At 43.5% G+C, this 14,447-nt stretch overlaps 3 protein-coding genes across 3 annotated transcripts; all 3 read left to right on the top strand.

Moving 5' to 3' along the window:
• Positions 1-91: 91 nt before the first annotated feature.
• LOC311317480 (protocadherin beta-16-like) lies at positions 92-2,521 on the top strand (the record flags this gene model as incomplete). The annotated part of the gene is made up of 1 exon (XM_084448561.1): positions 92-2,521. The coding sequence occupies one exon, from the start codon at positions 92-94 to the stop codon at positions 2,519-2,521; it is 2,430 nt and encodes an 809-aa protein (XP_084304687.1).
• A 644-nt stretch (positions 2,522-3,165) lies between these two features.
• On the top strand, positions 3,166-8,849 carry LOC311317479 (protocadherin gamma-A2-like; the record flags this gene model as incomplete). Its single annotated transcript, XM_084448560.1, has 2 exons — positions 3,166-5,530; positions 7,423-8,849. 2 exons carry the CDS (start codon positions 3,166-3,168, stop codon positions 8,847-8,849), a joined length of 3,792 nt encoding a protein of 1,263 aa, XP_084304686.1.
• Positions 8,850-9,683: 834 nt separating this feature from the next.
• On the top strand, positions 9,684-12,173 carry LOC311317477 (protocadherin beta-16-like; the record flags this gene model as incomplete). Its single annotated transcript, XM_084448558.1, has 1 exon — positions 9,684-12,173. One exon carries the CDS (start codon positions 9,684-9,686, stop codon positions 12,171-12,173), a length of 2,490 nt encoding a protein of 829 aa, XP_084304684.1.
• Positions 12,174-14,447: the final 2,274 nt, after the last annotated feature.

Raw genomic sequence — 14,447 nt, 5'->3', positions numbered from 1 at the left:
TTTCATGGATATTTGGCTCTGAGGACTAAACGGAATATATCAGAATAACATACGGATTATCGCGCTCTTGTTGATTTATCTCTCCAATATGATGTCGAAGAGAACAATGACACGACGAGTAGGCCTTCTGTTGTTCATCTCGGTCCTCTCTCTCGGTTCAGTGCTCGCGCAGGTCAGTTACTCCATTCCCGAGGAAATGGCGAAAGGCTCTTTAGTCGGTAACATAGCGCAGGATTTGGGTTTGGATATAAAAAGACTGAAAACAGGGAAAGCTAGATTACATCTTGGTAACAATGCAGAATACATCGAGCTGAATAAAGAAAGGGGAGTCCTCCTCATCAAAGAGAGAATAGACAGAGAAGCGCTCTGCGAACAGACGACGCCTTGCGCTCTACATTTTCAGATCATTCTAGAGAATCCAATCGAATTTTATCGTGTCACAATTGAGATTACTGATATAAACGACAATGCTCCCTTCTTTCAGAAAGATAAAATGAAATTCGAAATAAGTGAGTCAGCTATGACGGGTGCCAAATTTGTACTGGAAAGGGCGTTTGATTTAGATATTGGAATAAATGGTCTCCAAAGCTACTCGCTTCATCCAACAGATAATTTTGTTTTGAAATTACATAGTCAGGCAGATGGAAGTAAAAAGGTAGAGATGATTTTACAGAAGCCTCTAGATCGTGAGAAGCAGGATCAGATATCTCTGTTGTTAACCGCCTCGGACGGGGGCGAGCCGCAGATGTCTGGAACGGTGCAGATACAGGTCACTGTGCTTGATGCCAACGACAATGCTCCAGGTTTTACGCAAGCGATATATAAGGCCAGTTTGGTCGAAAATTCGGCTAAGGGAACATTATTGACCACTGTAAGTGCTTCAGACACAGATTATGGATCGTATGGTTTAGTTACTTATTCCATATCGAGTAGCACTGTTGGGATACTGGATCGTTTTGAAATAGATGAGAATAATGGTGAGGTTCGATTGAAAGGCGAAGTTGATTATGAAAAATCTAAACATTATCAGATTGACATAGAAGCTAAAGATCAAGGTGGTCTGTCAGATTCTTGTAAGTTAATAGTCGATATAATTGACGTTAACGACAACAGTCCAACGATTGATTTAATGTCAACGTCACGATCCGTTCCTGAAGATTCCGTCTCTCAGACAGTTATAGCTGTGATGAGTGTCCACGATCCCGACTCTGATAATAACGGAGTGGTCGGTTGTGTTTTAAGTGAAAACATCCCATTCACAATTCAATCTACATCTAATGGATTCTACAGCCTTGTAACAGACAGTGAACTGGACCGAGAGAGAGCGTCTGAGTACAACATCAGTGTGACGTGTTCTGATGAGGGCGTGCCCTCTCTCTCCAGCAGCGTCACTCTCACCTTACAGATATCAGATGTGAATGACAACGCGCCTGTCTTTGAGAGGAGCTCATATGAGGCCTACATTATAGAAAACAACACACCAGGCCTCTCTATATTCACAGTGAAAGCCAGAGACGCTGACTGGAACCAGAATGCCCGTGTTTCTTACATACTGGAGGACTCCTCGGTTAACGGAGTGCCCGTCTCCTCATATGTGTCCGTTAGTGCTGATAGTGGAGTCGTCCATGCAGTGCGCTCTTTTGACTACGAGCAGATCAAGGATTTCCAGTTCCGCGTAAAAGCGCAGGATGGAGGCTCCCCTCCTCTCAGTAGCAATGTGACTGTGAAAATACTGATCCAGGACCAGAACGACAACGCGCCTCAGGTTCTGTACCCAGTCCAGACTGGCGGCTCTCAGGTGGCTGAAATGGTGCCTCGTTCAGCAGATGTGGGCTATCTGGTCACTAAAGTGGTGGCTGTTGATGTGGACTCTGGACAGAATGCCTGGCTCTCCTATAAACTACAGAAAGCCACAGACAGGGCTCTGTTTGAAGTGGGCTTACAGAATGGAGAAATAAGAACTATACGCCAAGTGACTGATAAAGATGCTGTGAAACAAAGGCTCACTGTTGTAGTGGAGGACAACGGGCAGCCCTCTCGTTCAGCTACAGTCAATGTTAACGTGGCGGTGGCCGACAGCTTCCCTGAAGTGCTCTCGGAGTTCACTGACTTTACGCACGACAAGGAGTACAATGACAATCTGACTTTTTACTTAGTCTTGGCTTTGGCTGTAGTTTCATTCCTGTTCATCACGTGTTTAGTGGTGATTTTATCAGTGAAAATATACAGATGGAGACAGTCTCGCATCCTCTATCATTCCAATCTCCCGGTTATTCCGTATTATCCACCGCGTTACGCAGACACTCTGGGAACAGGAACTCTACAGCACGTGTACAATTACGAGGTGTGCAGGACGACTGACTCCAGAAAGAGTGACTGTAAGTTCTCCAGACCCGGTAGTCAGAACGTCCTGATAATGGACCCCAGCTTGACAGGGACCATGCAGCGGATTCAGAGTGAAAAGAGCATCTTAGACGAACCAGATTCTCCACTGGAGGTGAGTATCAATAGAATTGAATAGGCTGTAGTTTGGGTTTCTTGAAAAACGCAATAAATGAACAGTATTAGAGTATTTCTTTATCAGCTGACTTAACTTTTTCAGCACCGCGCACTATGGACAGCGCCACTTTGTCTTGAGTCAAGTCGCTGAGTGAACACTAACACCACATTATTGTGCTGCTATAATGCTTTATTCTGAGTATCCTCTTGGTGTTTAGGTTTCAAATTACATATGGCTAAACTGGATCAATAATAAGCATTTTGTTTATCTGCATTCCTTTTTTAAATAATCGGCACATTGTTTATATCCATGTTCATGTATTGGAATGACGGTGTAGTTGCTGTTTAAAGCGTTGTGTGTAGTTCAATTATTTGGACTCAAAGGGCCGCTATTGGCCAGTGTGTGACGTGGTTAGGGGAGCTTTGCAGCAGTAGCCTACCTCCCCCAACATATCGTGATATTAGAGAGAGAAACAGCCTTATAGAGAGACAGAGCACGTCGCCCGGGTTAGAGAAAGGACGGGTCCAGGAGAAATATAACGGACATTCTTTTGTTAAATTTCTGACCGTTATGGATATATTTTTCTTTGCTTTTTGGCACTGACAACAAACGGAATAAGCACAGAGTGATTTACGGATTCTAAAGCCTTTCTTTTCACCAAGGAAATGTCGAATAGAGCAATGACACGGCAAGTAGGCCTTCTGTTGTTCATCTCGGTCCTCTCTCTCGGTTCAGTGCTCGGGCAGGTCAGTTACTCCATTCCCGAGGAAATGGCGAAAGGCTCTTTAGTCGGTAACATAGCGCAGGATCTGGGTTTAGATTTAAAAAGACTAAAATCAGGAAAAGCTCGTATTTATACTGGAGACAGCGCAGAATACATCGAGCTGAATAAAGAAAGGGGAGTCCTCCTCATCAAAGAGAGAATAGACAGAGAAGCGCTCTGCGGACAGACGACGCCTTGCGCACTACATTTTCAGATTATACTGGAGAATCCCATGGAATTTTATGGTATCACACTCGAGATAACAGATGCCAATGATAATGCCCCTAGTTTTAAAAAGAACGAAATGAAATTCGAAATAAGCGAATCTGCATTTACTGGTGCTAGATTTGTTCTGGAGAGAGCTATTGATTATGATGTAGGTGAGAACGGCCTTCAAATGTATGTCCTTCGACCGACCGATAATTTTATTTTGAAACCCCAAACTAAAGCGGGTACTGGTAAAAACGTCGAAATGGTTTTACAGAAGCCTCTTGATCGGGAGAAACAAGAACATATATCTTTGATTTTAACAGCAGTGGATGGAGGCGAGCCGCAGCTGTCAGGGACAATGCAGATTCTAATAACTGTACTAGATGCCAATGACAATGCACCGGTTTGCTCTCAGCCAGAGTATAAAGCGAGTGTATCTGAAAACGCGCGTTTTGGCACCGTCTTAACTACAGTCAGAGCCACCGATGCTGATCAAGGTTCAAATGGAAAAATACGGTATTCTATTTCAAATACGGCTGAAGGCGCACTCGATATCTTTGAGATAGACGAGGATGACGGTGTTGTTAAAGTGATAGGAGATACTGATTATGAAAAATTTAAACATTACGAATTAGATGTCCAAGCGACAGATCAGGGTGGTCATTCCGATGCTTGTAAAGTGATTATTGAGGTAATTGATCAAAATGATAACAACCCACTTATTAATATAATGTCAAAAACAAACAGCATATCCGAAGACGTTAAAGCAGGGACAGTTGTAACAATGATAAATATTCAAGACCTGGACTCAAATGAAAATGGAAGAGTACAGTGTTCTATCAATGAAAACATTCCTTTTGTTATCAAGTTGACGTCCAATAATTTCTTTACCGTCGTGACAGACAGTGAACTGGACCGAGAGAGAGCGTCTGAGTACAACATCAGTGTGACGTGTTCTGATGAGGGCGTGCCCTCTCTCTCCAGCAGCGTCACTCTCACCTTACAGATATCAGATGTGAATGACAACGCGCCTGTCTTTGAGAGGAGCTCATATGAGGGCTACATTATAGAAAACAACACACCAGGCCTCTCTATATTCACAGTGAAAGCCAGAGACGCTGACTGGAACCAGAATGCCCGTGTTTCTTATATACTGGAGGACTCCTCGGTTAACGGAGTGCCCGTCTCCTCATATGTGTCCGTTAGTGCTGATAGTGGAGTCGTCCATGCAGTGCGCTCTTTTGACTACGAGCAGATAAAGGATTTCCAGTTCCGCGTAAAAGCGCAGGATGGAGGCTCCCCTCCTCTCAGTAGCAGTGTGACTGTGAAAATACTGATCCAGGACCAGAACGACAACGCGCCTCAGGTTCTGTACCCAGTCCAGACTGGCGGCTCTCAGGTGGCTGAAATGGTGCCTCGTTCAGCAGATGTGGGCTATCTGGTCACTAAAGTGGTGGCTGTTGATGTGGACTCTGGACAGAATGCCTGGCTCTCCTATAAACTACAGAAAGCCACAGACAGGGCTCTGTTTGAAGTGGGCTTACAGAATGGAGAAATAAGAACTATACGCCAAGTGACTGATAAAGATGCTGTGAAACAAAGGCTCACTGTTGTAGTGGAGGACAACGGGCAGCCCTCTCGTTCAGCTACAGTCAATGTTAACGTGGCGGTGGCCGACAGCTTCCCTGAAGTGCTCTCGGAGTTCACTGACTTTACGCACGACAAGGAGTACAACGACAACCTGACTTTTTACTTAGTCTTGGCTTTGGCTGTAGTTTCATTCCTGTTCATCACATGTTTAGTGGTGATTATATCAGTGAAAATATACAGATGGAGACAGTCTCGCATCCTCTATCATTCCAATCTCCCGGTTATTCCGTATTATCCACCGCGTTACGCAGACACTCTGGGAACAGGAACTCTACAGCACGTGTACAATTACGAGGTGTGCAGGACGACTGACTCCAGAAAGAGTGACTGTAAGTTCTCCAGACCTGGTAGTCAGAACGTCCTGATAATGGACCCCAGCTTGACAGGGACCATGCAGCGGATTCAGAGTGAAAAGAGCATCTTAGATGAGCCGGATTCTCCACTGGAGGTTAGTCAACTGAATTTAACTTAATAAGATCTTGGATTCGATAAAATTTTATGAAGGTATTTCATATTCTATTTCTTCTTCTAGCCTTCTCAGATCTACTCACTCTCTTAACCATTACAATTTAGCACGAAGAGTGGGCTACCCTAAGGCAATTTCAGCACCTCGTTAATGGACAGCGACACGTTATAAGATTCGGTGGCATTGTAAACTCTCTCTCTCTCTCTCTCTCTCTCCCTGTATGTGTGTTTGTGTGTGTGTTATGCTCGTGCGCGGGTGTCTGCGCCTACGTTTGAGCATTGTTTAGGTTTTATAATCAGCACCTTAGTTCTAGCTGGCATGTTCATTGTTCATCTACTGTATTCAGTAGCTCTCTCTGTCAAGAAGACCACATCAACCCTCCCAACATCCGTTATCCTACAATCTACACAGCTTTCGCACCTCATAAATAATCTATTAGTGACAATAGTGGAAATTATTTTCGCCGTGCATAGTGTTCTATGGTACATATAGCGCCTATTGGCTAGCGTTACAGAATGTAAACGTCCATGGATTATTTTGTTTCGGATTCAAACAGGCATTTGTGAATGTGTAGTTCAGTGCATTGGACTCGTTGGGACGCTGTTGGTCAGCGTGTTAAAGAGTTCGAGCATATGTTGCAGCAGTACCTCCCCCATATTAGAGAGAGATCCGCACTGGAGCCTACAGTCTGAGACACGCACGGAGATACCGAGCTGAAAATCTTTTGTTCCTGATATGTACGTGGTGAAGACGTTTTCTTTGTCGAATTGCCACTGAAGGCTAATCGGATATTACATTTTGGTTAACGGATTTGTTGTTTCATGGGACAAGGGAAAATGTCGAGGAGAACAATGACACGGCAAGTACTGTTGTTCATCTCGGTCCTCTCTCTCGGTTCAGTGCTCGGGCAGGTCAGTTACTCCATTCCCGAGGAAATGGCGAAAGGCTCTTTAGTCGGTAACATAGCGCAGGATCTGGGTTTAGATATAAAAAGACTAAAATCAGGAAAAGCTCGTATTTATACTGGAGACAGCGCAGAATACATCGAGCTGAATAAAGAAAGGGGAGTCCTCCTCATCAAAGAGAGAATAGACAGAGAAGCGCTCTGTGGACAGACGACGCCTTGCGCTCTACATTTTCAGATTATACTGGACAATCCGATGGAATTATATAGCATTACGATTGAGATCACTGATATTAATGATAACCCTCCCTCATTTGGAAAAAGCGAAGTCAAATTAAAAATTAGTGAGTCTGCAGTCAGTGGGGCTAAATTCGTATTGGAGAGGGCTATGGATCTTGATGTCGGTATTAATGGCCTTCAAAGCTATTCGCTAAAACCCACTGATCATTTTGCACTTAAATTGCATAATCAAGCAGATGGCAATAAGAAAGTCGAGATGGTCTTACAGAAACCTCTAGATCGAGAAAAACAAGATCAGATATCGTTAGTCTTGACAGCTATAGACGGAGGCGAGCCGCAGATGTCTGGAACAATGCAGATACTCATCACCGTGTTAGACGCCAATGACAATGCGCCTGTTTTTACGCAGCCTGTTTATAAAGCTACCGTGACAGAGAATGCCCCTAAAGGAACAGTTGTGACTACAGTTAGTGCATCAGATGCGGACCATGGCTCAAATGGTAAAATAATATATTCAATCACAAATTCGTTAGATGATGTCCGTGAAACCTTTGAGGTAAACGAAGACAGTGGCGAGATTATTTTAATTGGAAATATCGATTATGAAAAGTCACGATATTTTCAGATCAACCTACTCGCAAGTGATGAGGGTGGACTAACGGATTCATGCAAAGTAATTGTCGATGTAGTCGACATGAATGATAATAAACCTGTAATCAATATCATATCAAAGTCAAATATGATATCTGAGGATGCCAAACCTGATACAGTTGTAACAATGATTAACATTCAAGACCCAGACGCAGGTGAGAATGGCAAAGTCCAATGTTATTTAAACGAAAACATTCCTTTTGTCATGAAGTCTACTTCTAATAATTTTTTCAGATTAGTGACAGACAGTGAACTGGACCGAGAGAGAGACTCTGAGTACAACATCAGTGTGACGTGTTCTGATGAGGGCGTGCCCTCTCTCTCCAGCAGCGTCACTCTCACCTTACAGATATCAGATGTGAATGACAACGCCCCTGTCTTTGAGAGGAGCTCATATGAGGCCTACATTATAGAAAACAACACACCAGGCTTCTCTATATTCACAGTGAAAGCCAGAGACGCTGACTGGAACCAGAATGCCCGTGTTTCTTACATACTGGAGGACTCCTCGGTTAACGGAGTGCCCGTCTCCTCATATGTGTCCGTTAGTGCTGATAGTGGAGTCGTCCATGCAGTGCGCTCTTTTGACTACGAGCAGATCAAGGATTTCCAGTTCCGCGTAAAAGCGCAGGATGGAGGCTCCCCTCCTCTCAGTAGCAATGTGACTGTGAAAATACTGATCCAGGACCAGAACGACAACGCGCCTCAGGTTCTGTACCCAGTCCAGACTGGCGGCTCTCAGGTGGCTGAAATGGTGCCTCGTTCAGCAGATGTGGGATATCTGGTCACTAAAGTGGTGGCTGTTGATGTGGACTCTGGACAGAATGCCTGGCTCTCCTATAAACTACAGAAAGCCACAGACAGGGCTCTGTTTGAAGTGGGCTTACAGAATGGAGAAATAAGAACTATACGCCAAGTGACTGATAAAGATGCTGTGAAACAAAGGCTCACTGTTGTAGTGGAGGACAACGGGCAGCCCTCTCGTTCAGCTACAGTCAATGTTAACGTGGCGGTGGCCGACAGCTTCCCTGAAGTGCTCTCGGAGTTCACTGACTTTACGCACGACAAAGAGTACAACGACAACCTGACTTTTTACTTAGTCTTGGCTTTGGCTGTAGTTTCATTCCTGTTCATCATGTGTTTAGTGGTGATTATATCAGTGAAAATATACAGATGGAGACAGTCTCGCATCCTCTATCATTCCAATCTCCCGGTTATTCCGTATTATCCACCGCGTTACGCAGACACTCTGGGAACAGGAACTCTACAGCATGTGTACAATTACGAGGTGTGCAGGACGACTGACTCCAGAAAGAGTGACTGTAAGTTCTCCAGACCCGGTAGTCAGAACGTCCTGATAATGGACCCCAGCTTGACAGGAACCATGCAGCGGATTCAGAGTGAAAAGAGCATCTTAGATGAGCCGGATTCTCCACTGGAGGTTAGTCAACTGAATTTAACTTAATAAGATCTTGGATTCGATAAAAATGTATGAAGGTATTTCATATTCTATTTCTTCTTCTAGCCTTCTCAGATCTACTCACTCTCTTAACCATTACAATGTAGCACGAAGAGTGGGCTACCCTAAGGCAATTTCAGCACCTCGTTAATGGACAGCGACACGTTATAAGATTCGGTAGCATTGTAAACTCTCTCTCTCTCTCTCTCTCTCTCTCTCTCCCTGTATGTGTGTTTGTGTGTGTGTTATGCTCGTGCGCGAGTGTCTGCGCCTACGTTTGAGCATTGTTTAGGTTTTATAATCAGCACCTTAGTTCTAGCTAGCATGCTCATTGTTCATCTACTGTATTCAGTAGCTCTCTCTGTCAAGAAGACCACATCAACCCTCCCAACATCCGTTATCCTACAATCTACACAGCTTTCGCACCTCATAAATAATCTATTAGTGACAATAGTGGAAATTATTTTCGCCGTGCAGTGTTCTATGGTACATATAGCGCCTATTGGCTAGCGTTACAGAATGTAAACGTCCATGGATTATTTTGTTTCGGATTCAAACAGGCATTTGTGAATGTGTAGTTCAGTGCATTGGACTCGTTGGGACGCTGTTGGTCAGCGTGTTAAAGAGTTCGAGCATATGTTGCAGCAGTACCTCCCCCATATTAGAGAGAGATCCGCACTGGAGCCTACAGTCTGAGACACGCACGGAGATACCGAGCTGAAAATCTTTTGTTCCTGATATGTACGTGGTGAAGACGTTTTCTTTGTCTAATTGCCACTGAAGGCTAATCGGATATTACATTTTGGTTAACGGATTTGTTGTTTCATGGGACAAGGGAAAATGTCGAGGAGAACAATGACACGGCAAGTACTGTTGTTCATCTCGGTCCTCTCTCTCGGTTCAGTGCTCGGGCAGGTCAGTTACTCCATTCCCGAGGAAATGGCGAAAGGCTCTTTAGTCGGTAACATAGCGCAGGATCTGGGTTTAGATATAAAAAGATTGAAATCAGGAAAAGCTCGTATTTATACTGGAGACAGCGCAGAATACATCGAGCTGAATAAAGAAAGGGGAGTCCTCCTCATCAAAGAGAGAATAGACAGAGAAGCGCTCTGTGGACAGACGACGCCTTGCGCTCTACATTTTCAGATTATACTGGAAAATCCGATGGAATTATATAGCATTACGATTGAGATCACTGACATTAATGATAACCCTCCCTCATTTGGAAAAAGCGAAGTCAAATTCAAAATTAGTGAGTCTGCAGTCAGTGGGGCTAAATTCGTATTGGAGAGGGCTATGGATCTTGATGTCGGTATTAATGGCCTTCAAAGCTATTCGCTAAAACCCACTGATCATTTTGCACTTAAATTGCATAATCAAGCAGATGGCAATAAGAAAGTCGAGATGGTTTTACAGAAACCTCTAGATCGAGAAAAACAAGATCAGATATCGTTAGTCTTGACAGCTATAGACGGAGGCGAGCCGCAGATGTCTGGAACAATGCAGATACTCATCACCGTGTTAGACGTCAATGACAATGCGCCTGTTTTTACGCAGCCTGTTTATAAAGCTACCGTGACAGAGAATGCCCCTAAAGGAACAGTTGTAACTACAGTTAGTGCATCAGATGCGGACCATGGCTCAAACGGTAAAATAACATATTCTATCACAAATTCGTTAGATGATGTCCGTGAAACCTTTGATGTAAATGAAGACAGTGGCGAGATTATTTTAATAGGAAATATCGATTATGAAAAGTCACGACATTTTCAGATCAACTTACGCGCAAGTGATGAGGGTGGACTAACGGATTCATGCAAAGTAATTGTCGATGTAGTCGACATGAATGATAATAAACCTGTAATCAATATCATATCAAAGTCAAATATGATATCTGAAGATGCCAAACCTGATACAGTTGTAACAATGATTAACATTCAAGACCCAGACTCCGGTGAGAATGGCAAAGTCCAATGTTATATAAACGAAAACATTCCTTTTGTCATGAAGTCAACTTCTAATAATTTTTTCAGATTAGTGACAGACAGTGAACTGGACCGAGAGAGAGACTCTGAGTACAACATCAGTGTGACGTGTTCTGATGAGGGCGTGCCCTCTCTCTCCAGCAGCGTCACTCTCACCTTACAGATATCAGATGTGAATGACAACGCGCCTGTCTTTGAGAGGAGCTCATATGAGGCCTACATTATAGAAAACAACACACCAGGCCTCTCTATATTCACAGTGAAAGCCAGAGACGCTGACTGGAACCAGAATGCCCGTGTTTCTTACATACTGGAGGACTCCTCGGTTAACGGAGTGCCCGTCTCCTCATATGTGTCCGTTAGTGCTGATAGTGGAGTCGTCCATGCAGTGCGCTCTTTTGACTACGAGCAGATCAAGGATTTCCAGTTCCGCGTAAAAGCGCAGGATGGAGGCTCCCCTCCTCTCAGTAGCAATGTGACTGTGAAAATACTGATCCAGGACCAGAACGACAACGCGCCTCAGGTTCTGTACCCAGTCCAGACTGGCGGCTCTCAGGTGGCTGAAATGGTGCCTCGTTCAGCAGATGTGGGCTATCTGGTCACTAAAGTGGTGGCTGTTGATGTGGACTCTGGACAGAATGCCTGGCTCTCCTATAAACTACAGAAAGCCACAGACAGGGCTCTGTTTGAAGTGGGCTTACAGAATGGAGAAATAAGAACTATACGCCAAGTGACTGATAAAGATGCTGTGAAACAAAGGCTCACTGTTGTAGTGGAGGACAACGGGCAGCCCTCTCGTTCAGCTACAGTCAATGTTAACGTGGCGGTGGCCGACAGCTTCCCTGAAGTGCTCTCGGAGTTCACTGACTTTACGCACGACAAGGAGTACAATGACAACCTGACTTTTTACTTAGTCTTGGCTCTGGCTGTAGTTTCATTCCTGTTCATCACATGTTTAGTGGTGATTATATCAGTGAAAATATACAGATGGAGACAGTCTCGCATCCTCTATCATTCCAATCTCCCGGTTATTCCGTATTATCCACCGCGTTACGCAGACACTCTGGGAACAGGAACTCTACAGCACGTGTACAATTACGAGGTGTGCAGGACGACTGACTCCAGAAAGAGTGACTGTAAGTTCTCTAGACCCGGTAGTCAGAACGTCCTGATAATGGACCCCAGCTTGACAGGCACCATGCAGCGGATTCAGAGTGAAAAGAACCTCCTGGATGAACCTGACTCTCCACTAGAGGTTTGCCAACATTTAATTTCCCTACATCACCATAATGACAACATTTCCTGTATAACACAAAAACATTCTCCACTCCTCAGTCTATCATAACATGACTGGGTTCAACATAGGTCCACTGCTTTCTTACGTGTGTTTTTCATAGCACTATGCGTACTGTAGATTACATTGATTTTTTATGTATTAATAGTTTGTGGCCATTTCAGTATCTAACTCATGGACAGCAACACTTCGTGTACTGTTGTGTGAGCAGTTGCTTTATAAACTTTGTGCGTGCGTGCGTGTGTGTGTTTGTGCGCGTGTTCTAGTGTGTGTGTTGTTTCATCTCAGGTAAAGCACTTTGTTTGATCAACAACATGGAGCATGGTGTTGTTGCAACATATTCTCATACTTCACTGTTATTAAGTCAATAGATGGATCTATGTTATGGCCATTACTTGACTATGTTCCACATCTCCAGAAGGCTAGTGTATTAATGACACTTGTGTGTGCGCTTCTCTCATCAGGAGGATAAGCTATGTCTTTTCATGTGATCATACAGTAATAGGGCTGCCTGTGTTCTGCAAGCAGGAAGGAAATGTAATCTTGAGAGATACGACACATTTCTACTGACAATGTGTTACAGTGGTTTAAGAAGGTACTACTTTATAGCTAAGGATTTGGGTCACCCATCACACAATTGAACTAGCTAGTTGTGATGAATGAATGAATGAATGAATGAATGAATGAATGAATGAATGAATGAATGAATGAATGAATGAATGAATGAACTGTTTGCATCCTGTCTTTTTCAGACACAATGTTCAGCACAGCAAGATGCAAACTTTCAAATCAAACTGTGAAAAATGAGTTGTCCTGTTTTTGATAGCGTTAACTAAATGATGTCAAATTAATTAGATGCCAATTTTACCTAAGGTTAACAAGCATACTAGCTAAGGCTACCTAGATGGCTAGCTAGATAGCTTCGTGCTAGGAATAGACCCACTCTCCTTAATTTGTAGGCCTACTCTGAATTTCAGTATTGCTTTGCACATACTTCTTAATCTGTATTGCAATAGAAAGCAGGAAGAAGGCAGTTCTGAGGGACCAGGACAAGGAGCAGGCAGCACTGAGAGATCAAGACAGGGAGCAGGGAGCCCTGATAGACATGCCGATGCTTCACAGGTGAGGAGAGATTAGCTGGCTAAGGAAATGCCTGAGGAGTGAATGAGATGAATCTCCGAATGTTCTATTTCAGAACTATACTCTTATTCATCTCTCCTCTAAATGAAACATATTTGTATCTGTATTGCAATAGAAAGAGCAGGGTGAAGGTCGCTCTGAGAGATCAGGACGTCAGACAGCACTGACCGTCATGGCGAGGATTCAGAAAGAGTCGCAGCTGAGGACGAGTCTTCTCCAGCGGCTTTAAAACCACACCAGCCAGATCCTAAGATCATTCTGTCAGAAGCTGGCGGATAAGCCATTAAGATTTCAGACACTAGGGTATCAGGACTTACCTTGGCTGTATTCTTTCCCAGGTGTTGAAGGAGCATTGTGCTTTTACTGTTGCAAAGCATTTGAATGGTCTAAGTGAACAGTTGAGTTCCTGAATTGACTATACATGTCCCAAGTTCAAAATGTGATACTGAGTTTATAGAGCAACTCAATAGTTTGTGAAATTGCAGATAGCATCAGGTCACTTCCGTAACTGCAGTTTTCTGTGATTATGAAAGAAGTTGTAGTTATCTTCAGAGGTTAAAAACCTGTCTCCAAAGCCTTTGAAACTTAAAGCTTTACTGTTATGAAAGACCAGGCTTCATCCTGGTCTTGGGCTGAAATGAAAGAACCAGAGTGACACTGACTTAATTAACTAGTCAGATGGAGGCCAAGCTGATTTATTTCTCATGAATGTTTGTGTTAATGATTTCATAGGAAACATACGATGAGATTCCCAATGCCATAACTACAGTAGCCTACATGTTTTTCATAAATACTGTACATTTACTTTACTGTTTACTTTCAGGCAATTGTTGAGTTTTGCCACTAAAAAGATCTATATGGGTAAACAATTACTCCTACGATCTATTCATTTAAATTCAGTCAATGTATGTTTGTTAAAATCGCAAGGTAGGGTAGGCTATCTTCCAATAAATCATTCAATAAAAATAATCTTACTCTTAAACAATCTGTACCCCTCACTTCTCAAATTAAGGCTACGCCCCTGGCTATACCCTGGATCCTACTGTAGTAAGCCTATAGATGTTATAGCCTACTGTGTGAATGTAGATGTATTTCCTGTTTCGGTTTGAGCCATAATGCAGTTCAGTGCATTGGACTCATTGGGACGCTGTTGATCAGTGTGTTGAAGACTGAGAGCAGATTTGC

Source organism: Borostomias antarcticus (genome assembly GCF_949987555.1).
Source record: "Borostomias antarcticus genome assembly, chromosome: 14".
Classification (NCBI taxonomy): domain Eukaryota; kingdom Metazoa; phylum Chordata; class Actinopteri; order Stomiiformes; family Stomiidae; genus Borostomias; species Borostomias antarcticus.
Note: the sequence above shows the minus strand (reverse complement) of the source record. Positions and strands in the feature narration are given on the sequence as shown.